Source organism: Perca flavescens, chromosome 9, assembly GCF_004354835.1.
Source record: "Perca flavescens isolate YP-PL-M2 chromosome 9, PFLA_1.0, whole genome shotgun sequence".
Taxonomy (NCBI): Eukaryota; Metazoa; Chordata; class Actinopteri; order Perciformes; family Percidae; genus Perca; species Perca flavescens.
In genome coordinates, this window is record NC_041339.1 from 4,185,693 (window position 1) to 4,208,512 (window position 22,820).

General features: G+C 42.8%; 1 protein-coding gene across 6 annotated transcripts in view; it reads right to left on the reverse strand.

Moving 5' to 3' along the window:
* dab1a (DAB adaptor protein 1a) overlaps positions 1–22,820 on the reverse strand; it is a 308,583-nt gene that overhangs the window by 16,699 nt on the left and 269,064 nt on the right. For 5 of the 6 annotated variants that reach the window (XM_028586554.1, XM_028586552.1, XM_028586550.1 and 2 more), the window contains 5 exons: positions 17,036–17,175; positions 15,318–15,416; positions 7,329–7,460; positions 3,156–3,275; positions 2,642–2,680 (listed from right to left, as the gene is read on the reverse strand). In XM_028586554.1, the coding sequence (XP_028442355.1) occupies positions 2,642–2,680; positions 3,156–3,275; positions 7,329–7,460; positions 15,318–15,416; positions 17,036–17,175 (530 nt within the window). The remainder of the gene's footprint in view (positions 1–2,641; positions 2,681–3,155; positions 3,276–7,328; positions 7,461–15,317; positions 15,417–17,035; positions 17,176–22,820) is intronic. The other variant, XM_028586555.1, reaches the window with a different exon arrangement.

Here is a 22,820-nt window from a genome sequence, read left to right on the forward strand (position 1 = left end):
GCACAAACACTCTTACTTATATGCTTGAATATCCTGATATATAGATTCAAAAATATGAGGCCATGCACATTTAAAGTTAGACACATAATTTGTAACCATTAAAGGAAAGTTGACAGTGACAAAACGTTCGCAATTCAATTCAGCGCAATCTGGGATAAGGTCATGCAGGTTTGCACTGGATTCACCACTGGCAAACCACAGCCGGGCATGCTTCATCGAGCAAACTGACAACACACACACACACACACACACACACACACACACACACAGTATCCCAGTTAACCATATGGAGCAGGCACTACGGAGCACAAGGAGAAGAGCACCAGCCACCACAAGTACAGCACAAGCAGAAAAAAAAGTAGCACAGCACACTGCACAAGAGCACTGGGTCCCAGCAAACCTCTCAGGGAAACATTAAAGAGGATCACTGTGTGGGAGAGATGTTAACAGGAAGTAGAATCACTGCAAAATCAGAGCATCACAAGGCTCTAAAAAACAAAAAGGACGGGGGCACCAAAGGCTTTACACCCGGGACAGCTGAGAGGTTTGTCTGAGAGGGGGAGGCAGGCTGCGGCGGGTGGTGGGGCACGGTTCAAACACGGTCACTCACTGGGTGTCGCTTTGGGACGTCATAGACCCCTTCCTTCTGCTGACTGGTGGGAACCTACACAATCAGCCAATAGAGTCAGAGAACAGCCAAGAGAGCCCGTTACCTCTGGTTTAATCAAACCATGAAACATCACTGTTACAGCACTGCGACACACTGTATGCCAAGACTAAACCCTGAAACCTGGCTACTCGGGAATCAAATCAATCACTAGCAGAGTCAGTGAGTGAGTGAGTGAGTGAGTGTGTGTGTGTGTGTGTGTGTGAGGGGGTATGTGCACGCGCAGAGATAATCAGAATTAAAATCTGCAGAGTGAGAACTCATCTACTAGGCTAATCAGTAGATCGGCCTGCGGTGATGGTCTCTCTGTCTCGCTTTCTCCCTAATAAAGAATGGATAAGGCTGCTTATCACAACCACAGACATGTAATAACTCAGATTGTCACACACATAGAGACATGTAATATCTCTATGTCACGCTGGCAGATAGATTTGACAGTGTGTGTAATGAGAAGACACAATGAGCGCTGATAGGTGATATTTCAGAATCCTGGGATTCCTGTGGTTTGTTTCTACGAAAGTGACATCATGTTTAAAATAAAAGTTTTATTCCCCCCCTAGTTGGACGTGCCCTAATCAGACTGTGCGGTAAAGGAAAAATAACACTGATGAAGAATGTGGATATCTATCTAGCACAGCCTGTCATATTCTTTCTCCTCCTCTTAATGCCTTGTTACTTCTTTCACATGTTTATTTCCAGAAGCTGCCATCTTTATTCATACATTAGTTCCTCTGTGGCTGGAGGCTGGCTGAGGCTCACGTTTCTTACGCCTGATGTGTGTGTGTGTGTGTGGGGGGGGGTTTGTTTGTGTATGTGTGCGTGCATTTTTCTGTTTGTGTATGTCTGTGCACGCGCCAGCACTCCGTCTATTTTCAATCCATTTTATTTAAAGATCAAACGAGAGGCTGGTGATTAATCTTTCTTTCCCCCGCTTTCTTTCATCTCCTCGGGAAAAAGAGGGAAGGGGAGGAGAGAAAAAGAGGAGGGGTCCGCCTTCCACACAGGCCAGGAATAACCTCCACATCACCGTGCCCTCCCCCTCTTCATCCCTCGGAGGTCTACCCACGCCTCTGAGGAGTGCACCCAAAGAAAGGCTTGTCTCCCTGGGGTAGCTAGCTATAGCTGTCGGGGCCCTCTCGAGAGCGTTGGCTGGTTGTTCGCCTTTGATTCTTACAGTCTTTTATTTTCCTGTATCTACTTTTTAAGAGTGAAAAGAAGCCGCCATTAATGTTATCTACAAGCTACAATATATCCATTAAAGAGTAATGTAGCTGGTACTTATTGGCAAGCAAATGGCAGATTAAATCTATTTAGTCTGAACACTTTAAAAGAGCTTCCTGTTGTTGGTAGCTTAACCACAGCTGACTACAAGATGACTGGGAATATAACTGAGACACAAGCAGGCAAGACGAGCTTGCGAGTACCTGATAAATGCCCTCTTCCGATTGGTCACGGATGGGCTCGTGTCCCGCCTCAAACACAATGTACTACAACGTCAGCAGCAGAGGGAGGGGAGGAAAACAAGAAGCAGGAAGAGAAATTGGAAGATAAAGAAATTGAGAGAAAAGTGGTGAAATTGCAGAGGTGATTAGTCAAACAGCATTGTCAACAGGCTCTCATTAAAAAAAAAAAGAAATTGAACAATAGATCCTGGTGACAAGTGGAGGAGAATTTACGCAGCAGAGATTCCCAAAGCAGCTGAGGAAAGTTATACATCTTTCAGCTAATCATGCACCCTGACTGGCAGACATGCTCTCAGACACACAGGACCCGCGATCGCCCATGTTTGAGCGTCTCCGACGGGTTGTTGACTCCACATACACATCTGCGGATATCCTAACCCTCCAAACTGTACCGCACTGCCACATTGTAACCAAACAGGGGCCGTCTCCCCCACAGTGCACACAGAGAGGAGCAAGCCGACTGGAATGCAGCACAGGTGACAAGCAGCAATGTGATTGGTCAGGAAGTTACCTGGTAGACCGGGTCCTCCAGATCCTCCTCCAGTATTGTCTGCAGAAGAGCGGCAGCAGGAAATAGAGGGAGAGATCACACGCGGAGGAGAGAGGAGCAGAGGGGAGAAGACAGAAGAGGCGGAGAATTAAGCTGGTGGAGTCGAAAGAGTAGGTGGAAAGCACAGCAAGACAATAGCAGCTTCCCAGCATTCAGATAATCATTTGGCAATCATCAGAGAGAGAGAGAGACAGACAGAGAGATAAAGAGAAATTAAACAGGAGATGCAGAGAAGCAAGAACAGAGGAAGGTGAAATAACCACAATGGACAGATGGGGCTTCTGATGAAACCTTAAAAGTGGGTGCTCCGTATGTCATTCGCTTGCTTTGAAGTTGTTGTTTTTTTTAAAAGTATTACTTGGCTTGTCAGTCAAAAGTCCCTTAGATGAAGCTCATCATACTTCCAGTATGGCAGATGATTGAAGCAAGGTTAAAACGGTAGAAAACAGAGGGAACAGAGAGTTGGGAAGTGTACCTGGTAGACCGCCTGCTCACACTGCTTGTCTTTTTGGGCCTTCTTCTCCATCTCCTCCCGCTGCTTTATCTCATAGATGAGCTGGAACAGGTCCCGCAAGTCCAGGATCACAGGCTCAGCCTAGGAAGACACATTATACAGCAGGGCCATTACCACACACACACCAGCAGGCACACACTACTGTATACACACTCATAGCACTGATCAGAACTCCTAAATTGCAACTATGCCTGCTAATTCTAGTTATGTGGGGAATAATGTTGACTGAACCTGCACTTCCTCATGATGACAGGAAGATTAAGGCCATGGTCAGACCAACATTAACATTGTAACAAAACAAAAAAAACAAACATTCATTCTCATTTCAGTGAGGTACATAATAGCAGTATTCCTGATGCAGAGGGCTGAGGCAAAAAGGTTTAGCCTGGCTCAATGTTTGCGGTGGCCTTATCCCACACCCCGCTGCCTTGGTACATCAAATGCCAAGTGCACATTTCTGGTCAATAACTTTGTAATGTCAATGTCCTATATCTACGGTTTGCCTTGCAATTGTCAAAACCAGGGCCAGAACTGTTGTTGGCATGATCATTTTTTAGAATTGTAAAAGCTAGCTATTACTCAAATTGGACTTCCTGTATCACATGTAATCTTCTCACCTCTGCTGTGGCAACGTGCCCCCCAACAGAAAAGACCCTTACGTTTTTGTAATTCAGTGTTTCTTTGGGTCTGAGCGTCCGCTTAGGCAGGATGAGTCAGAGACACCTTATTGGGCTGCTGACAGCTGATTATGGATGATTCCATTAGGCCACAAGGCGAAAACCAAATGGCAGCAAACTGAATTTGACAATTTTGCCAGTTCTGCAATTAGTGCGTCTAAAATCTTTCATTAAAGGTAACATGTCTTTGTGATTGATTGTTTTCTGTGCCCCTGTGATTTAGCCTGGGAGCCAGACGAATCTGCGAGCTCATGTTTCATTTGCTCTGGAAGATAAGTCTGGCGCCCCTCCCGATCAGACACATTTCCAACTGAGGAGAAACTGAATGGGCAAATCACAACCGGTTCTCTCCTGTTTGATAGGTTTAAGACAATAACTGACAGAGGAGTGTCAGGCTTGAATGTAGTTAGCGAACATAGTTACTGGACGTAACTGGCATTCTCCGCCCAGTGCAATGCAGCAAGCTCACAACACCAAACTCACGACACCAAACTCCCAAAGTAGGTGGTGCCGATCAAATATGAATCAAGACTCTGTTACTGTATTGCCTATTTCTCGCCTAAAATGTTTTCAGAAACATAATTCAGTGTACTGTTTAGCTTTAATTTGAGAAAGTTTGTGACCCGGGCGGCATTACTTCCTACTTCAAAACCGACCAAGCACCGCCCCAACTTGCATGTGTCGCTCAGAGCTACATGTGCGTCGTTACGTTGCTCTGATTGGTTTTAGGTCACATTTCATTGCCCTGATTGGTGGTAGATTTATCTAATTGCCTCCAGAGGCATTTTGGCCTGTGCACTGTTGATAATGCCCCTTGGAAATCGAAAATGAACTGAGAGGTTCCAAACTCCTACGCATTTGCAAATTTGTCGGGCTATGCCGGGCTGCCTGTGATTAGTTAAACACTAACAAATCCTTGCAAGCGTTAAAAGTGACTAAACCTGGAATGGAAGTTCCAGACTATGAATATCTAAATAACTAGTACCTGCCTGTGATTGGGATCGGGAAACCAGATTAAGGCACAATGCCTACATACTCTCCTCCATCTCTAGGCCTGGTTTAGACAGTGACAAGAGCAGATGGTGGCCTCTTGTCTTACCTTGTACCACCTTTCTTGTCAGGGGAGCAAAGGTACAGACAACAAACAAGTTGGATGACTCACAACTTATAACTGCTGTCAACGCAGAGTCTTATCGTACAATGGTGTTTCAGACCTAATCAATTATTGACAGGAGCTATGCGAAGTGCACCCAGAGTTAACAGACTGAACACTCCCTTGCATAAAATAGTTCTATTTTAGTGCTGTCTTTCTGCAAGATGCTGTCAGCCACATATTCCTCATGACAGACACACTGGGGTAAACGGTGGCTCCTGCTGAGCCAACAGTGGAGCATACTGTCACTCTGTCAGACTCAGATCCTCTTGCATTTGACAATACATGCTCTAATCTCCACCTTTATTTGCTATTTGCTAACATGCCTTTCCGCTTCTTCTGTTTAAAAACTTGGAGGTAAGAGAAGACACAGAGCGCAGAGACGAGCAGTGAATTTAGGAATCATAAATGCAGAAAGCAAACGATCAGGGGTTTTGGGTAAAATCCTCCTGAATATTAAAGGCAACAGATTCACCTTTTACCCAAATTAAATTTGAGGATTGGTTACAGATATCTCCAGGATATCCTGCCACTGAATTTTTTAAGAATTCATTTCTTGGTATATTGAATTTCCCCATCATCTAAATCACATTCAGTTGGTGTATTTCCTAAAACAACTTCCAGAGAATTTGGCTGCATATACAGCTGGAGAAAGTGGACAGACTAGCAGTGTGCAGTATCTGACTCCTCTAAAATGGATTTATTTAGAATCGTTGATCCTGGGTGCCAAATTAATTCAGATACAAGCTTTGGGACTCTGGGCTCAGACACCTTTGATTGACACCACGCATTTTGGATAGTTTCAAAAATGTTTTGCCACTAAGAAGGAAACACTGCACCAAAACTGTACTATGAGTAATCTAAACGTGGATAGTTATCCATGGGAATAAAATAATATACCCAAATATGAACAATGCATCTTGCAGATAGCAAACTGAAAGTTTTTTTTCCATTAGTAGTGAAATATAAAGCTTGTTCTTAAACACTGTCCAGACAAAGCTAGACTCATCAATGATGGCGGAACCGTTAGATTATTATTTGTCATTTGCGGTTATGATTTTCTCATGTTGGTAATTTTGTTTTAAATTTATCAAAGAGATCAAAATAAAAGTTTTGATAACTGGAAATGTAATAACGATTACCAGACCGACACTAAGTAGTATTTAAACTCTCTGTAGACTTGCTACAAATTAGATACATGGTTGCTTCTGTCACAAACAGATCTATTCATATTTATTACAATTGTAACTTTTCTGAAAAGTTATAACAAAGACCTAGAACTGAGAAACTAACTATGAAAGCCTTTCTAACATAATTAGTGTGCTTCCATCTCCACTACAACTTGCTAAATAAAACACATCCTTCTTGTGCGGAGGCTCTGAGTTGAGTAGTAAGCCAATTAGTTTCGAATGTACCCCTAAATTGGCCTTTTCGGAACAACCTTAAGTCTTAGTCTTCATGACGACAGAGACGCTTTGTTAATTCACATCAAAGTGGTTACTTTCCAATTACAGCCTCAGCCATAAGCTCTGTCTGCTCCACAACTAATGGTCTGAGTGTGTATGATGGTGGGTTCAAATCCTGAAAAATGTGAGTAAAATGTAACCGTGACCTTTCCTCAGGCACACGTCAGGTAAATGACAGCTTAGGTGACTGACGAGAGCTTAGCCTTGTGCTGTTCGGCAGGGTAGCGTTTTTTTTAGTGTGGTTGGTGTAAATGTTGAGTACAGCCTGGTGTGTGTGTGTGTGTGTGTGAGACACTGTGCGTATCTGTCTAAGTCACAGAGCCACGGTTCATGGCCCTGGGAGGATGGATATGCCATTAGAGCTGGTGACACACACTCAAACCTTCATCGACTCACTATGGGAAATCAATACGGCTACAGAGCGAGCCAGCTGGATCCAGACTAAACAAGCCAGGCACATAGACACAACAACAGCAACAACAATCATAGCAGGTCCAAGAGAGGTACTCAATATCATATAGAGTATGTTGCTGCAGGACTGAACATACACGAACACACACACACACACACACACACACACACACACACACACACACACACACACACACACACACACACACACACGCACACACACACAGAAAACCTAGAGCTCCAGAGAGTAAACCGTTTGTTTGATGAACGGCACAAAGGGACATGAGCTGGCTTTCAAGGGTCCTTATCTAAATGTCAAGAGGTTTGTGCTGTTTAGAAAAGCCCCAGACGAATCACACATTGACCTTACACAGAGCGGCTACGTGGTAAAACGTGTACACACGGTCTCCTACACACAGACACTGACCGACTGTGCGGTCTTGACTGCCACGAAGCGGTGGTTCCCTTCCTTCCCGCAGACGTAGCCGAAGGCTCGGTGGTCCGTGATGTCCTTGGCGATGTAGGAGATCTCGTGGACCGCATGGTGGTGTTGGAGGACCTGAAGGAAGATAGGACACAGGATGTTTAATAAATAATGCAGACATAGCCAAGACACTACAATGTCTTGTGATGTTACTTTTATTCTACAATATACGATTTCATGCTAATAACAATCAACATTCTTCTCAATATGTTGACTTAATTCATGCAAGTTCTTTCTCCAGTGGTGACCCCAATATCAGTCCTTCCAGAAAGAGTTTTTTTGTGATTGTTGCGGGCAAAAATCCTTGATTATGCGGCACGTTTTCTTAAAAAATGCGATGGAATATGCAGGACATTTATGCAATTTAATGCGATGAAATTGCGGGAACTTGCAAAAACTGCGGTTTGATTCCCCCAACACCCTGCTTTTCGATGATGTTCACGTCGCGTAATTACATCACTTCATAATGTTCCCACGAAAATGCGGGGATTATAAAATCATGCAAGCCCTGCATATTTTGCGTGGAAATCAGCAATTTATGCGTCGAAAGTGCGCCTTATTTGAAAAAAATGCGGCCCCTGCATAAATATGCGGACTTTGGCCAATTATGCATTAAATTATGCGATCGCATAATCACGTTTTTCTGGAGGGACTGCAATATTCATAAGAAACAAATGCATTTAAAACTGGTAGAAAAAATAAGTAGGGCTTTGAAAAGTTTGATGCACTTTATATTTCCTTGTCGTTAATGGTTTTCAGCCTTTATTTTGACAGGACAGCTGAAGACATGAAAGGGGAGAGAGGGGGGGGCCGCAGGTTAGACTCGAACCCAGGTCCGCTGCATTGAGGAGTAAACCTCTATGTATGGGTGCCCGCTCTACCAACTGAGCTATCCGGGCGCCCACGAAAATAATGATTTATAAATAACATATAAAACGCAACGGAAGATTTCACCTATGCGCTTTTCCAAAAACTCCCCCTAAGTGTAAACACAGAAACAAACACTCTCGCGTGGAGACCTTGTATCCAATATTAAACTGTTCCTAGCTCCCCTGCCCTCTCTAGTTTAGCCTGGGTGGGGAGTGCCAAGCTGGCATTGCCCGTGGCAGATGGCACTGTTTTTCCCGAGGACAGAGGGGGGGGAGAAGATCAGTGACAATCACAGCTCGGCAAGCTGTCAACTTGATCACTTCATCTGTACCCTCGCTCACAGCACACACAAACACACAGACACAATTCACAATGTAATATGCAATAGCCCTCTGTAAAGTCACACTAAATGGCTGCTTTGTTGTTATTGTCTATGCCAGCTGCATGCTGGGAGCAGAGACACACAGTCAACATAATGACCCAGTAGCCCTTGAGTGCATGCTAGGGGTTGCAGCTCTATACATCAGAGGCTAAACACACACATCTGCTCTCTTTGAAGCTACTTCTTCATTCTAAGACATGGCAGAATAGGGGGACACCAATTTAACATGGGGGCATTGGCGCACACACACACTGGAAATAGATAATCATTGTATGAGTCATGTTTTCTAAATTAAATAATTAGAGTAATGATTATTATTATCACCTCTGATTGACCTGAAAATGGCAGTGCACACACACACACACACACACACACACACACACACACACACACACACACACACACACACACACACACACACACACACACCTCATTTGCAGAGGTTATTGAATTATCTCTGGGTGGGTGGTGAGGTGACAAAGAGGGACTCTGATTCAAAGAGAGCAGAGAATGAGATGACTGCTGCATAAATTCAATTGCTCTACTTTGTCTTGGTAGCAAGTACATCTCAAAGAGTAGAAACAATTTACATATACTTACAGTCAGTACCTAGTTTATCAGGTGCGGCCTATACTAGCCAATGTTTTGATATACAGATTTAACAAAGTGCTGAAAATGTTCCAAAGGATCTTGGTAAACCGCTACCATGAAGGAAAGCACCTACTCTTTTATCCCCGCTGTGTACCGATACCGTTTCCTCAATACCAATTTTATAAAATCCATTTTAACAAATATAAATTACAAAATTACACATTACGGCACAAATGATGAGACATTTTTTAATACTTGATATTATGGAGGCAATTTGCTTGGTGCCTACTCAAGTTCAGTACCCAGCCCTAGTGCTGTGTACAGGCTGTTTTCCGCCATTAGTTTACCCTGTCCTCTACTCAATCGCAAAAAAGGATATGTTATTTTTAAGACTGAAAAAACATCGTTACTACCAAAGTTAAAATTAGTGTAAATATTTCTCAGAAAAATTATTCTAAGTGTACTCTAAAGAGTAACCCTGTGACATCTAGATGAAACTGATTGGACTTAGCACTTTCATTTTCAAATTGGCAGAGAACGTGAACGCCAACTGGGCTTTTGCGTTTGGATTTTTCCTAACTTTGGACATTTCTTGCAAACTCAAATTAAACTTTAAAATCAATTTGATGGAACAATAAAAGCAATAGCAATATTGGTCTTCCATAGCAGCACTCAAGCAACTCACCTGTCAAGTAACCACGAGATAACGAGTAGAATAACTTCTTAATTAACTCAAACCCAAACTTTTGTGGTGGTTTTCCCTCCACTTTATACTTCCCACACCAGTTGTGCTGAGTTGTTATTGGCACAACAAATACCATTATTCCCCTTAAATCTCTTAATAATGAGGGATCCATTTTTTTGGCCAACAAGACTGTAAATTACCGCTGTTTCTGTTGTGTCAGTCTTGGTAAAGTTTGGACAGAACAATGAGACTTAATCCCCGGAGGGCGGCTGTTGCTGGAGCCGACACGTCTGGCAGCATCGTCTATCAGATGCCGCTCAAAGTTGCTTAAACAGACGCATTCTCTGGGGAAGAGGAAGTTGTTTGCAAAACGAGGTGGGTGTATGAAAAAAGTCGATACTGACTCTGTACTCTCCCTTCTTTTTTTCTCCGGCACCGCTGATATGCACTATTGGCCTCTCTCTCCCAATCTCTCTCACACACACACACAGTCTGAACCGAGACCGTCCCTGTTATTACGCTGGGAGTGGGGAGGGAGGAGGAGAAGTAGCAGGATACTGTCTCTCTCTCTCTCTCTCTCTCTCTCTCTCTCCTCCCAGTTCTTCACATCTGCCTCCTGAAGGGGAGACCATCATATGAGGACCTGCAGGTAGAACTGGGCAATATATCGATATTATATTGATATGGTGATATGATACTAGATATCATCTTAGGTTTTGGATATCGTAATATCGTAATATGGCATAAGTGTTGTCTTTTTTTTTAAAGGCTGCATTACAGTAAAGTGATGTCATTTTGAACTTACCAGACTGTTGTAACTGTTCTATTATTTGCCTTTACCCACTTAGTCATTATATCCACATTACTGATGCTTATTTATCAAAAATGTCATTGTGTAAATATTTTGTGAAAAGCACCAATAGTCAACACTACAATATCGTTGCGGTATCGATATCAAGGTATTTGGTCAAAAATATTGTGATATTTGATTTTCTCTATATCGCCCAGCCCTACCTGCAGGGATTGTCCAGGTTCCAGCCAGTAGGACAGGACAGGACTGAGATTAGCAGTTAGCGTTGAGGTTGTATTAGCTCCTTGCAAGAGGTGGCACTGCTGTGGTCACTGACACAAATACACATAACCTGGACTGTACCTATACATAATGTTTCGATTATCCAACAGTTCGACACGGAGAAGTCAAAGAGAAAAGGGACTAAAAGTGTGACAACGCAAGCATACACATAATGAGGGGCTGAGTTTGAAAGAAAAAAAAAAAAGTCCCCCACCCCGACAACACCTTTTTTCTGCTTCCTCGTCTTCTTCTCTGCTTCCTTCAGAACTTGCCCTCACCCTGAGTCTCATCACCTGGGTTTCCCGCCATGACCTCCTGCTCTACTCTACACACATTAATTCCCATTCAATATATATATATATATATATATATATATATATATATATATATATATATATATGAACACGTTGCTCTAGGGTCTTTTCTACACAGCTTTCCTTCATGTGTACTTTTTTTTTTTTTTTTTGTACATCATCCTTTCGGCTGGCTGAACTGGACTAATTTGATCTTTCTGATTTCATTTCTCTGAGGGAGCAGACGGCCGGCGAGCTCAGCCCTTCACTCTTGTGAGTTCTTGACCTGACGTGCTGCAGCGGCTCTGACGAGACTGACAAAAAGGGTTGAAGAGGGTAGAGCGCATGTGTCTCTATGTGTGTCTTGAAAGAGAGGCTGAGAGAGAGAGAGAGAGAGAGAGAGAGACATGCTGGTCTGCCCTCTGCTAGATTAATGTCTCCCCTCTTCCTCTCCTCCATCTCAAGCACCACCTCCCTCCATCCCACACGACCTTCCCTCCTCCAAAAGAGAGGCCATCCATCCATTCGTTCACCCATACATCCATCCGCCCATCCGGCTGACTGATGCACAGGAGGGGAACGAGTCTGTCAAGATCCCTGAACCTCATTCCCTCCTTCCCTAGCCATTAGAAGTGGTTGAAGGACTGATAGTAAGGACATCATATCTCTATAGTTAATATTAATGTAGGGAGACAGAGGACAAGGTCTCCCTGTAGAGAGCTTTACTTTGCTCACTGATTCTCTACCTATCCCTCTAACTTTGTTTCAGTCTGTCTTTGTCCCTCCCTCATCTGTCTTTTACACATCCTCGTTTCCTCTCACCCTTTCTTCACTTCTACACCATCTCCCCTTTGACTACCTAGCTCTCTCTCTCTGGTTCTTTATCTTTATCCCCTATCAATCTTTCAGTGTAGAGGGTTCGACGCAAAAGGAAGGGGAATGAGACGAGAAATGAGGGGCTATGAAAAAGAGGGATTGGACTAGTGAAGGATGAGTTTGGCTGCATGCAATATGGCAATATGGCTGCCACACTGGTTACTGTGTCCCACACACACACACATATAAAGGTTTACTCCTCAACGCAGCGGGCCCGGGTTCGACTCCGACCTGCGGCCCTTTGCTGCATGTCATTCCCCCCTCTCTCTCCCCCCTTTCATGACTGCAGCTGTCCTGTCAAAATAAAGGCTGAAAATGGCCAAAAAATATTCTTAAAAAAAAGAAAAACATTCACAAGAGCACATGTTAATGCCGTTTTTAAAATAAGGCTGTTTCACTCCAGCAGCCAAAACAATCTAACCCGCGCAAAACGATCTGAGTGTGCTACAGTACCTTTATAACGGATTGTTCTAGAAGTTTCTGGGATTTAATGGGAGCAAAATGGCCCTTTAAGTGAGGCTGTCCTCCAACCACAGTATCCTGGGGAATGTAGGCGTTATATTTCTTGCTCAAGGATACTGTGACAGGTATGGCCAGTTGGGAAACGGAACCTGGACACTACCTATCAGAGGGTCCTTGAGAAAGAAATCACTATGCTCTATTGACCACTTTCACTTGAGCTGCCTGCACACTCGCCCTGCAATAGCATTTACCCGCTGAAGTCACATAGAGTATCCTCCATCTATTCAACCTGTTTGAGTCGTGACTCACTCGGATCTTTCACCCGACTCTTTAAATTTACTGATGAGTCGCGAGTCTCTAGTATCATTAAGTCGGATCAGTTGAGTCCTACTACAATTCAATCTAAAATGATAACAGCGCCACACACAAACCTCTTGCAACATTAGCTACTACTAGTCCTAGCCATCTTAGCTGCCAAAAGCTTTAGAACTTACAGTAGGTAAGTAGTTTTGTAGGCAACGACAACTCCACAAGTCAACTCAAGCGACTGAGTGAGCAGAGACAGTCCGAGATAACACCGAGATAACAGGTTCTAGGAACTTCCCGACCCGCAGACTCAGAGCTGGAAACATTGCAAGTTGGTAGACCATGGGATGACTCGTGAGTTCTTGATGACTCATGAGTTCTTGATGACTCATGAGTTCTCGAGGGGGTCAGTCAGTCGCGCAAATCAGCCGGCTACGTTGTGGATCTGTAGCAGATGAGCGAGTGAAGTCTCTCCTCGAGCTCAGAGTACTACTATCTGTGACTGGTCCTACTATAAATCCCTGAGTTGTCAATTTGATTTGATTTATTTAATTGTAAGAGAATGCCTTACACATGATAAAAGGACATCAAATACAATCGAGGATAAAAACACAATAAAGTCCAAAACTTATTTCCATTGTGGTCCTCAATGTGTCTCAACGTCGGTGAGGCCGAGACAGACTATGCTCCTTTTTTTAGGGGTATTTGGGTAATTTAGGCAATTCTGTGATCTCAGCGGACAATAAGAAAATAAGAATTAACACTTTTTAATAATTGTCATTAATAAAAATTAAACCATAGTTATTAGTTATTTTACTGTAGACAAAGAATGAAATGATGATTTACAATGTTTACTAATTATTAGTAATCTCATAATTTATGTTATTTTATCATTAGTTAGTGAAATTTAAAATAATTATTAATTCATTGAGATAGATCGTTAATACTTTGTCACTGGTTAATAATGGTTTTGTAAATCATCTATAAACATTATTTGGAGGCTCACAATAATTCATTAACAATTAATAAGCATCAAGTAACATTATTTTGGTTACATTAAATCTTTTTTTTTGGTGATCTATAAAAGAGGATTATTTGAGCTATATTCAGAGCTTTCTTAAGACTCTGACACACCAACCCAACAGCAGCCCCTTTGGCAGAAAAGGCAGTCGGACTGATCAGTCTCCCAGAGTTGGTCCAAAAAATGCTTCGGAACACACCGAAGAGATGCCGACTTGAGCGTACGTTCTGCGCGTGCGCGAGACGTAATACGTCTCCATAACAGCAGGAACACAGCGAACAGACTCGGGTCACCGACCTCGCCAGACTGTCCGACGGCCGATAATCGGGTTGGTGTGTCAGCGCCATTAGTTTCTTTTTAGAAGCTTTACAAATTATTTATTAACCATTAACAAGGTATTGTAATAATCAGTTGCTTTCTAATAGCCATCCAAATAATGTGTGGATTGATGGTTAAACCATTTTTTTTTTAAAAGGTTTACAAATCATTTGGTAATCATTAAAAAAATCCTTAATATAATATATAACGTATCGTGTGTGTGCAGAAATAAACTGTTAAACATTTTTTTTATAGCATTACTAATAATGAATTATAATAACTAGTAAACATTATTATTATCATAAAATCTGGCTCCTCTGGTACCACCTACAGCCTGTAGTGCGATTTGCAAAAATCCATCGCTCCCTGTTCAGATGCACCAATCATGGCCAGGGGAAGTGTCTAACTGCGTGTCAATCACTGCTCATGAACACGCATTCATTCTCCTTTGTGGGGGGAGGGGCTTAGGAGACCGTTTTGGGCTTTAGCAGAAAGGGGGGAGGGACTGAGAAGTTGTTGATGTTAAACATTTTTTGGCAAAATCCTGGATCTTCGCAATCATACCTACAGCACCTTTAACACTAAAATAACTTAACTCAAGTTTAATTAACTATCAATTTGCCATTTATTATAGATGGTTATTATAAACCGTTACCGAAAAAGATAACTGGCAAACTTATTGACAGAGAAACTGGTCGGTCAACAGGGAAAGCAGCCATGTAAGATAGAAAATGTATAATCCTGGAGCATAATCTAGAACCAGTGTTGTCGTTGTTTTCGGAGAGACAGACAATGGGATAGCCATGTTCTCTCATCTACGGAGGCCTTGTTCTCAGGGTTTCAATTAGGGCCTCGTGATTTCCCCAGGGGCCCCCTCCCTCTAATGGAGATGCCTCATTAACAGAGGAAACACACGCACACGCAGAAATGCAGCATGCAGGCGCACAAACACACTCGCGCACGCGCACACACACGCGCGTGCGCGCACACACGCACACACACACACACACACACACACACACACACACTCACTCACTCACACGCTTCTGAGCTTACCCCTGACTTCTCATCAAAGATCTTGATCCCTCCAAAGGAGACGGTCAGAAACACCTTCTGTTTGTGTTCTCCTTTAGACCGTGCTGCCGCTGCTATACCCTGAGGACAGAACGACGCACAGACAGACATGGAGCAAACAACCATGTTAGAAACATTACAGATACACATTGGTTTGTAAATCCGTAACGAGCATCTCTTTGGACCCCTTCTCTCTCAAAAAATGTTTCTTTTGCTTGTCAATAACAGAGAAATTCACCATAGATCATTTTCCCATCTACAGTAGCCTCAATAGTCCATATAAATCTGTTGGGCATGCTTGTGATTCATATCTTTTTCTTCAATTTTTTACAAATTAATTAAAAAGGTATTTAGGTTAAGAAACGAAGATCCACCAAATATCGCATGTCCAGTAAACTACTTTTGATGTTTTGTTCTGCTGAATGCAAAACCCTAATGTCATTTATTATAAGCGTTGTGGGAAATCAATAAGAACTGAAAAAAAGCAGACAAGACAGGTACAGAAAAAAAGTTACATTGCAACAATTCATGACAACATAACTGATTTATAACTCTAATAAGTGCATCTAAGGGTGGAACTCCACTTTACGTTCACCCCACCTCCATCTGCATAGGTGAGTCACGAGAGAAAAAGAAAAGACAGGAGCCAGATCAGAGGAGGGAGCGAGCGGGGCGAGGAGAGGGAGGAGTGGTGTGAAAGGAGAGGTGGGGAGATCAGGGAAAAAGAGTTGATGGATTTCCTGTCTGAATAAATGAGGAGGAGGGAAGCTGTTTGATCAATGAGCTGTCTGTCCTCTCCTCACCCTTCTACGCCCCGGCTGGATAGAGTTTTCACTACACAAACAAAACGTAAAGGTAATTTTCTCAGTTCGAATGTCTCCTGCAGTATGTGGATCCCATGTGTGAAAGGACAATTAATACTATATAAGGCGCTCTACACACTGAAGGTTTTACATTTGTGGAAAAAGAAACAAAAAAAGTTTTGACTGTTAGGGACATCGGAACTTTCTTTAGCGTTTTCCATTTTTTTTGCAAAGTACAGTAAAATATTTCACTAAATCAGCTTGTTCGTTAGGACTTTATTTATAAATAGAGATGGTCCGATACCATTTCTTGCTTCCTTAATATTGATTCCGATTCCTGAATTTGCGTCACATCTTTCTCCTCTCTCATCTCTCTCTCACCTATCATCCAAATGATTCCCCTCCTATAAGCCTTCCCTCCTCTGCTAACTGCCCCATCTGTCTACCTCTCCCTCTAATTGTTCCTGTCCTTGCAAATGAGACATTCACCCCCTCTCATCCACACGGCTAACCTCCTCACTTCCTCCAGCACCGATCATCGTCATGCCTATAAATTATAACGTCCTCATTTCCCCCCCATCCTCTTCCACCTTTCTCTTCTTGCATAGAAAACTCTACACGTGTCCACATACACACAGGCGCAGATATGCTGTGATGTACGCAACATGCATATTTAAAAGTTGAACTTTAGAATATCCATGAAGTTGAAGAACTATTTATGGACTGTGTTGGCTACTGATATTCAGTGTTTTTTGTGGGTCATGGAACATAACGCGGATGTAGGCGATCTTTTCAAAGATGCGTGTCAGTAGCAAGCTTTAAGAAGTACCTTTAAAGAACAGATCGATTCTTAATTTAGGGCGCATCAACAGAGAGAAAAAGAGAAACTCTCCTTACCTTGAGCTTCATCATCGAGTCCTGGCACAGTTTGTCTCCACGGGCGGCGGTGACCTCGTCCAGGCCGATAAGCTTGGCCTTGTAGCGGACACCATCGCCCTTAAAACGCCTGATGAGAGCCGCCTCGCTGCGATCCTGCCCTGCAGAAACACACACACACACACACTCTGCAGTCTACAGTACGTCTTCCAGTCAAGGACCTCCATCTACCTCGGACCAGTGCTATTACCTCGGGATCATCAATCACATAGGCCACAAAAGACTCCAACAGTAATCTCACAAAACAAGCCTAGGTTGGGCGCCTGTGTAGCTCACGTGGTAGAGCACGCGCGCCCATATACGGAGGCTCAGTCCTCGACGCAGCGGGCCCAGGGTTCGACACCACCCTGCGGCCATTTGCTGAATGTCATTCCCCCTCTCTCTCCCCTTTCACGTCTAAGCTGTCCTATCAAATAAAGGCCTAAAAATGCTCAAAAAACAAGATTAGGTTGAAACATCTTGAGTGGCTGGGCCGTACGCGTACGGTCAATGTGCTATATAATTGTTACACAAATAGTCAGTGGTGGTGTCTATAATGTGAATCCTGGATATTAAATCTTCTTTTTAATCTAAATCTAATTTTCTGTAGTGGTCCCAGCAATATTTGTTCTTGAAGTGTACTGAAGTAGCACATATGATATGGTTAAGCTACAATTGACTTAAATAATTTAGCAGTCCTTCCAGAAAAATGTGGAGTTTTTTTGTGATTGTTACGGGCAAAAATCCTTGATTATGCGACACGTTTTCTTAAAAAATGCGATGGAATATGCGGGACATTTATGCAATTTTATGCGATGAAATTGCGGGAACTTGCAAAAAGAAAAGTGATTCCCCCAACACCCTGCTTTTCGATAATGTTCACGTCCTGTAATTACGTCACTTCATAACGTTCCCATGGCAACAGGGGAAAATGGCTGCTCTTGTGTGAAGTAAACGCAACATTTTTTTTACTTTCTGGTAACATATATGTGACCAATCATACAAGCCCCGCATATTTTGCGCGGAAATCTGCAATTTATGCGGCGAAAGTGCGGCGTATTTGAAAAATTGCGGCCCCCGCATAAATATGCAGACTTTGGCTGATTATGCATTTAATTATGTGAACACATGATCACACTTTTCTGGAGGGACTGATTTAGAAACTTATTTAATTAATGTAATAAATTCATGTGTAAACAATTTGTTGTTCTGGACTACTTATTTAAAGTGTTATTACCCTATTTCAGTCACTGTGGCTAATCAGTGTGGTAATGTGGTTAATTATTCTACAACATGAATAATGCTGATTTTTCCACCAGCGGTTATGTCGAGTAAAGCTCTGTCTGTCATGACAGTTAGTAGAATTATACTGAAGGCCTGTCCTTTCCACTGGTGACTCTCTCTACAGCTGTCGGAAAGCAGCAGGGATCTGTTCAACCTGCAGTCTGTGAAAGTGATGACGTCAATTAGGCACAGCAGATCCGCTGCTCCACATTTGGTACTATAGTACAGGTAGAAGTGTGGCTGTGATGAGCCACATGATGCATGATGATAGAGACTGTTCAGGTTCAAAACTAAACTTTCCCAGACAACAATAAGTTTCCTCTCAGGAAAACGCTACAGGGTTCCAAACTGTCACTACATTATAACAGGAAGAGCTCTGTGATTAAAGCGGGGTGAAAGTATTGAACGTGACTGGCTGGGATTGTCACATCCTCTAACGCATCGACCTATAATAATGCTTACTGATCCCATCTTGTGCCCGAGTGTGCCACAGGTGCTCCGAGGGAGCCTGGCCCACGAAATTACCGAGTGTGCACACTCCCAACGCACCTGGCATGGCGCACCTGCCTGCGATCTGGCCGCGCTGCTGGGTTAACGGAAATAGAGCTTGCGGTGTCCTCTTGTGCGCACAGACGAGCAACTAGCCATTGACTTTTAGAGGTAAAAAGAATTTTAAAAAGTGCTGAGAAAGTATACGGCTGTGGCCCAGCCAAAAGCAGCCACAGTACAGGTCCAAGCTACAGATGCTAGCGACATCTTGTTATTAGGGCTGGGCGATATGGAGAAAATCAAATATTGCGATATTTTTGACCAAATACCTCGATATCGATACCGCAACGATATTGTAGTGTTGACTATTGTTGCTTTCACAAAATATTTACACAATGAGAGTTTTGATAAATAATCATCAGTAATGAGGATATAATGACTAAGTGGGTAAAGGCAAATAATGGCACAGCTAGAACAGTCTGGTAAGTTCAGAAAATGACATCACTTTACTGTAATGCAGCCTTTAAAACCAGGACAAGACAACACTTAGGCCATATCACAATATTGCGATATCCAAAATCTAAGATGATATCTAGTCTCATATCACTATATCGATAAAATATCAATATATTGCCCAGCTCTACTTGTTATGTTACTAGGTCAGATCGGAGGCTTGCAAGTATTGAACTGTGGTATCATATGAATGCCACTAGTCAATGCACATGGGATTAGACTTAAAACTGTGACTGCTCTCCTCTCCAGCTATTTCTCCTGCAAAATAATGGTGTGACATTTTGCTCTTATCTCCCCCGTCTCTCCCTCTCTCCTCACCCTCTATTGTGTGCGAGATTGTCGCCTTTGTGCGCATGCATTAGTGAGTGTTGCGATGGTGAGCCTGTGTTGACCTTGCTGTTGTCCAGGAAGTATATACGTTATCTCCTGAAGTGACTACAACGCTCCTCTTCACACACACACAATACAGAGCACAGAGAGAGAGAGAGAGTGAGTGGCCGCTCAGAAGGCTAAACTCCCTTTCTCTTTGTGTCGTGCTCTCTCCATCTTTCTCCCATTCTGTTTCTCTATCTCTGACCTGCAGTGCGCAAATATTTCATCATCAAATATTGTATAGGAGAAACACTCCTGCATCTGTGTGTGTGTGTGTGTGTGTCTCTGCATTGTGTTTCTGGGTGTGTATATGTGAGTGAAAGACTGCAATAGCGATAGTGAAAGGGAGAGGCATAATGATAATGCAGCATATTCAGATAATATATTGAGGCATTAGTTTTGTACTCTATACCAGCGTGACTCTTGGAAGGTCGTATAGTCGGAGTGATGGAGAGGTCCCACTCCTCCTCTCTTCCTTCTTTCACACTCCCTTCATTCACACAGAGTCCCTACAGCATTGCAGTAAAGTAGAAATGAGCACTTTAACCACAGGCAAGCGCATTGTGTTATATGGCTCTACTGAATCACCTTCGTCCAACACTAATCTCCCACCCACCCTCGGCTTTGTCTGCCGTCCTGCACATGGACACACACAAACATGCCCATTTTTTTTTTAAATGCTTCATTAGCATAACCTGAATTAAATCATATTTACGCTGGATTCTAGAGGTTGGACAGCGTTTAAGGAATTTTAGGGCCACAAAAGGCCTCATTATCAGAGAAATTTCTCATGCTGGGTTTAGCCAATCGTATTAGCAGCCCTGCACTGGGAAAGCCTGATATAGAAAGTTTTGAAAGTCCAAGGCTGCTGGAAATGTTTTTAAAAATGTATTTGTCTGAAAATCCAAGAGATAAACACTTCACCCTGTTCTCCATTGATAAAAAAAAAAAAAAATACACCTACAAACATAAATATAGTGTGGATGAGCTCATTTCTCTGAATCATTGAGCAGACACACTCAGTCACAGTCCTACTTTGAGTAAATCATGACTGTCTGCCTCAGAGTCTTCAGAGACAAAAATGCTGAAGAACATCTGTCCTTATTTCGGAGAGAGAGATAGAGAAACGCTCTCTCTATTGTGTCACGTCTCAGTTGGGCTGAGATGAGAGTGAGTGATTAAACCACCGGAGGATTGTTTCTGTTCAGTGTCGAAGATGTTTGAATACAATTAAATATTGCCTTCATTAAACTTGAAACAGTCCCGTGAAATGTGCATATGGGCTAGAACACACAAACGAGCGCGCTCAGCAGCTCTGATGACCCGCCATCTCTATCCCCTGCGTAAATAACATGAAACATGCCAATGCTGCTCATACTGTACAGTATATCTATCACATCCCAACACCAGCTGCCTGCCTGTCAGGAAAAACAACAGCTTTAAATCTCTTTGACTGCTTGTGAAACCAAATACTAAAGTTTAATTTAATATTTGAGAAGAATTTACATTTTTGTTAACCACCAACAAGCATGGAAGGTGCCCTGCTGAGTTTTCAAACATTCAGTGTAAATCCAAAAAAGCATTAGCCTATATCTAACCTTGAGGACTAAAAAATGTGTTGAGTGCATTTCCATCCTCATAAAACACGTACAAAGTGGATTGTTTTAATATTTAAAATTGTGAACTGTTTACATTTACTTCTTCTTTCTTGATTTTGTTAGCACAGTGCTACATTTGTTAGTGTGTTGATGACACAATCACCGGAATAGCATGAAACTAAATGCAGAATGTAAATCCCAGAGAGCGCCTGCATGCTCGTGTGTGTGCATCCTCTTGCACGTGCATAACACAAATATAACAGGGACTTTCTTATAAAACATTGCTCCAGAGTGCTTCTAGTGGACAAAAACGGTAGCCTGACAAGCCAGACCCACATTCAGATGTTGGGTCCGGGAACTCACCATTGACAGGGCTCGATCCAAGGGGCGGGATAAACGGTTGGCTTTCAAATTCCCTCTGCACGCAATAGGATAGCGCTACAACCAGGCAGAGCAACGAAGAAGGTAGAGAAGTGAAGAGTAGAGTAGAGAAGACCCCCCCTGGCTGCAAATTACATTTGCACAGGCTACACAAAACGTTGGCTTGCAACCTGATCCGAATCATGTTCTTTAGATTATATCTTTTTTAGTTTTGCATTGCCAGACCTTCCCCACAGCGCTGCGGAGGAGGGTCTGGCTAGTCCACACAGCATTCTGGGATGGGAGCAAAACGTGCTCTGGTTTATTGTTATTTATTTATTTCAATCACAATCGTCTTGGGCGGCACTGAGCGGCGCACGGAGCCCCGGTGCCTCTGCTAAATAGTCTCGGGAAGGAACTTGTTTTGGTGGAACGTGTGTACGTTCAAAAGTTGTTTTTAGTCGTGCAACAGAAAACTCAGATTGGACAGATAGTCTAGCTAGCTGTCTGGATTTACCCTGCAGAGATCTGAGGAGCAGTTAAAGTAATGGTTTGGAGTAATTTCACCCAAGGGTCCTTTGCACCATGACCTCGAGCCAAACACCCCCCCAGAAGCTTTTTTCACCTGGGTCTAACATTAGGAGAGTTAGCATAGAGTAGCGTTATCAGCTGAATAGCTTAGCGCAGGGGCTAATGGATCCGAAGTGTCTCTTAACATTACCCCACTAATAATGCCCGAAATGATACCAAACGTCTACAGTAGTACATATAGGTTATGCACTCATAAAACAATGGATTGTAAAGTTTGTAAGTACAACAGAAGTGTATGTAAATAACACTTGCCTGCTGGCTTCTGCTCTCTGCTGCTGCTGTTACTACCGGGCAGTAAGAGTGCTTAGGGCCGTCTACAAATTACAACACCGAAAAGAGATGCAACAAAAATATTTATTAATTTAATGATTAAATAAGGTAGTGTCTCCAAACTTACCTCAATTATAACTTGTCTCCTGCTAGTTATTCTACAGCACTTATTTTAAAAAATAAGTTAAATTAATAAATATTTTTGTTGTATCTCTTTTCGGTGTTGTAATTTGTAGACGGCCCTAAGCACTCGTCTCACAGCAGCAACAACAACAGCAGAGTTTAGAAGC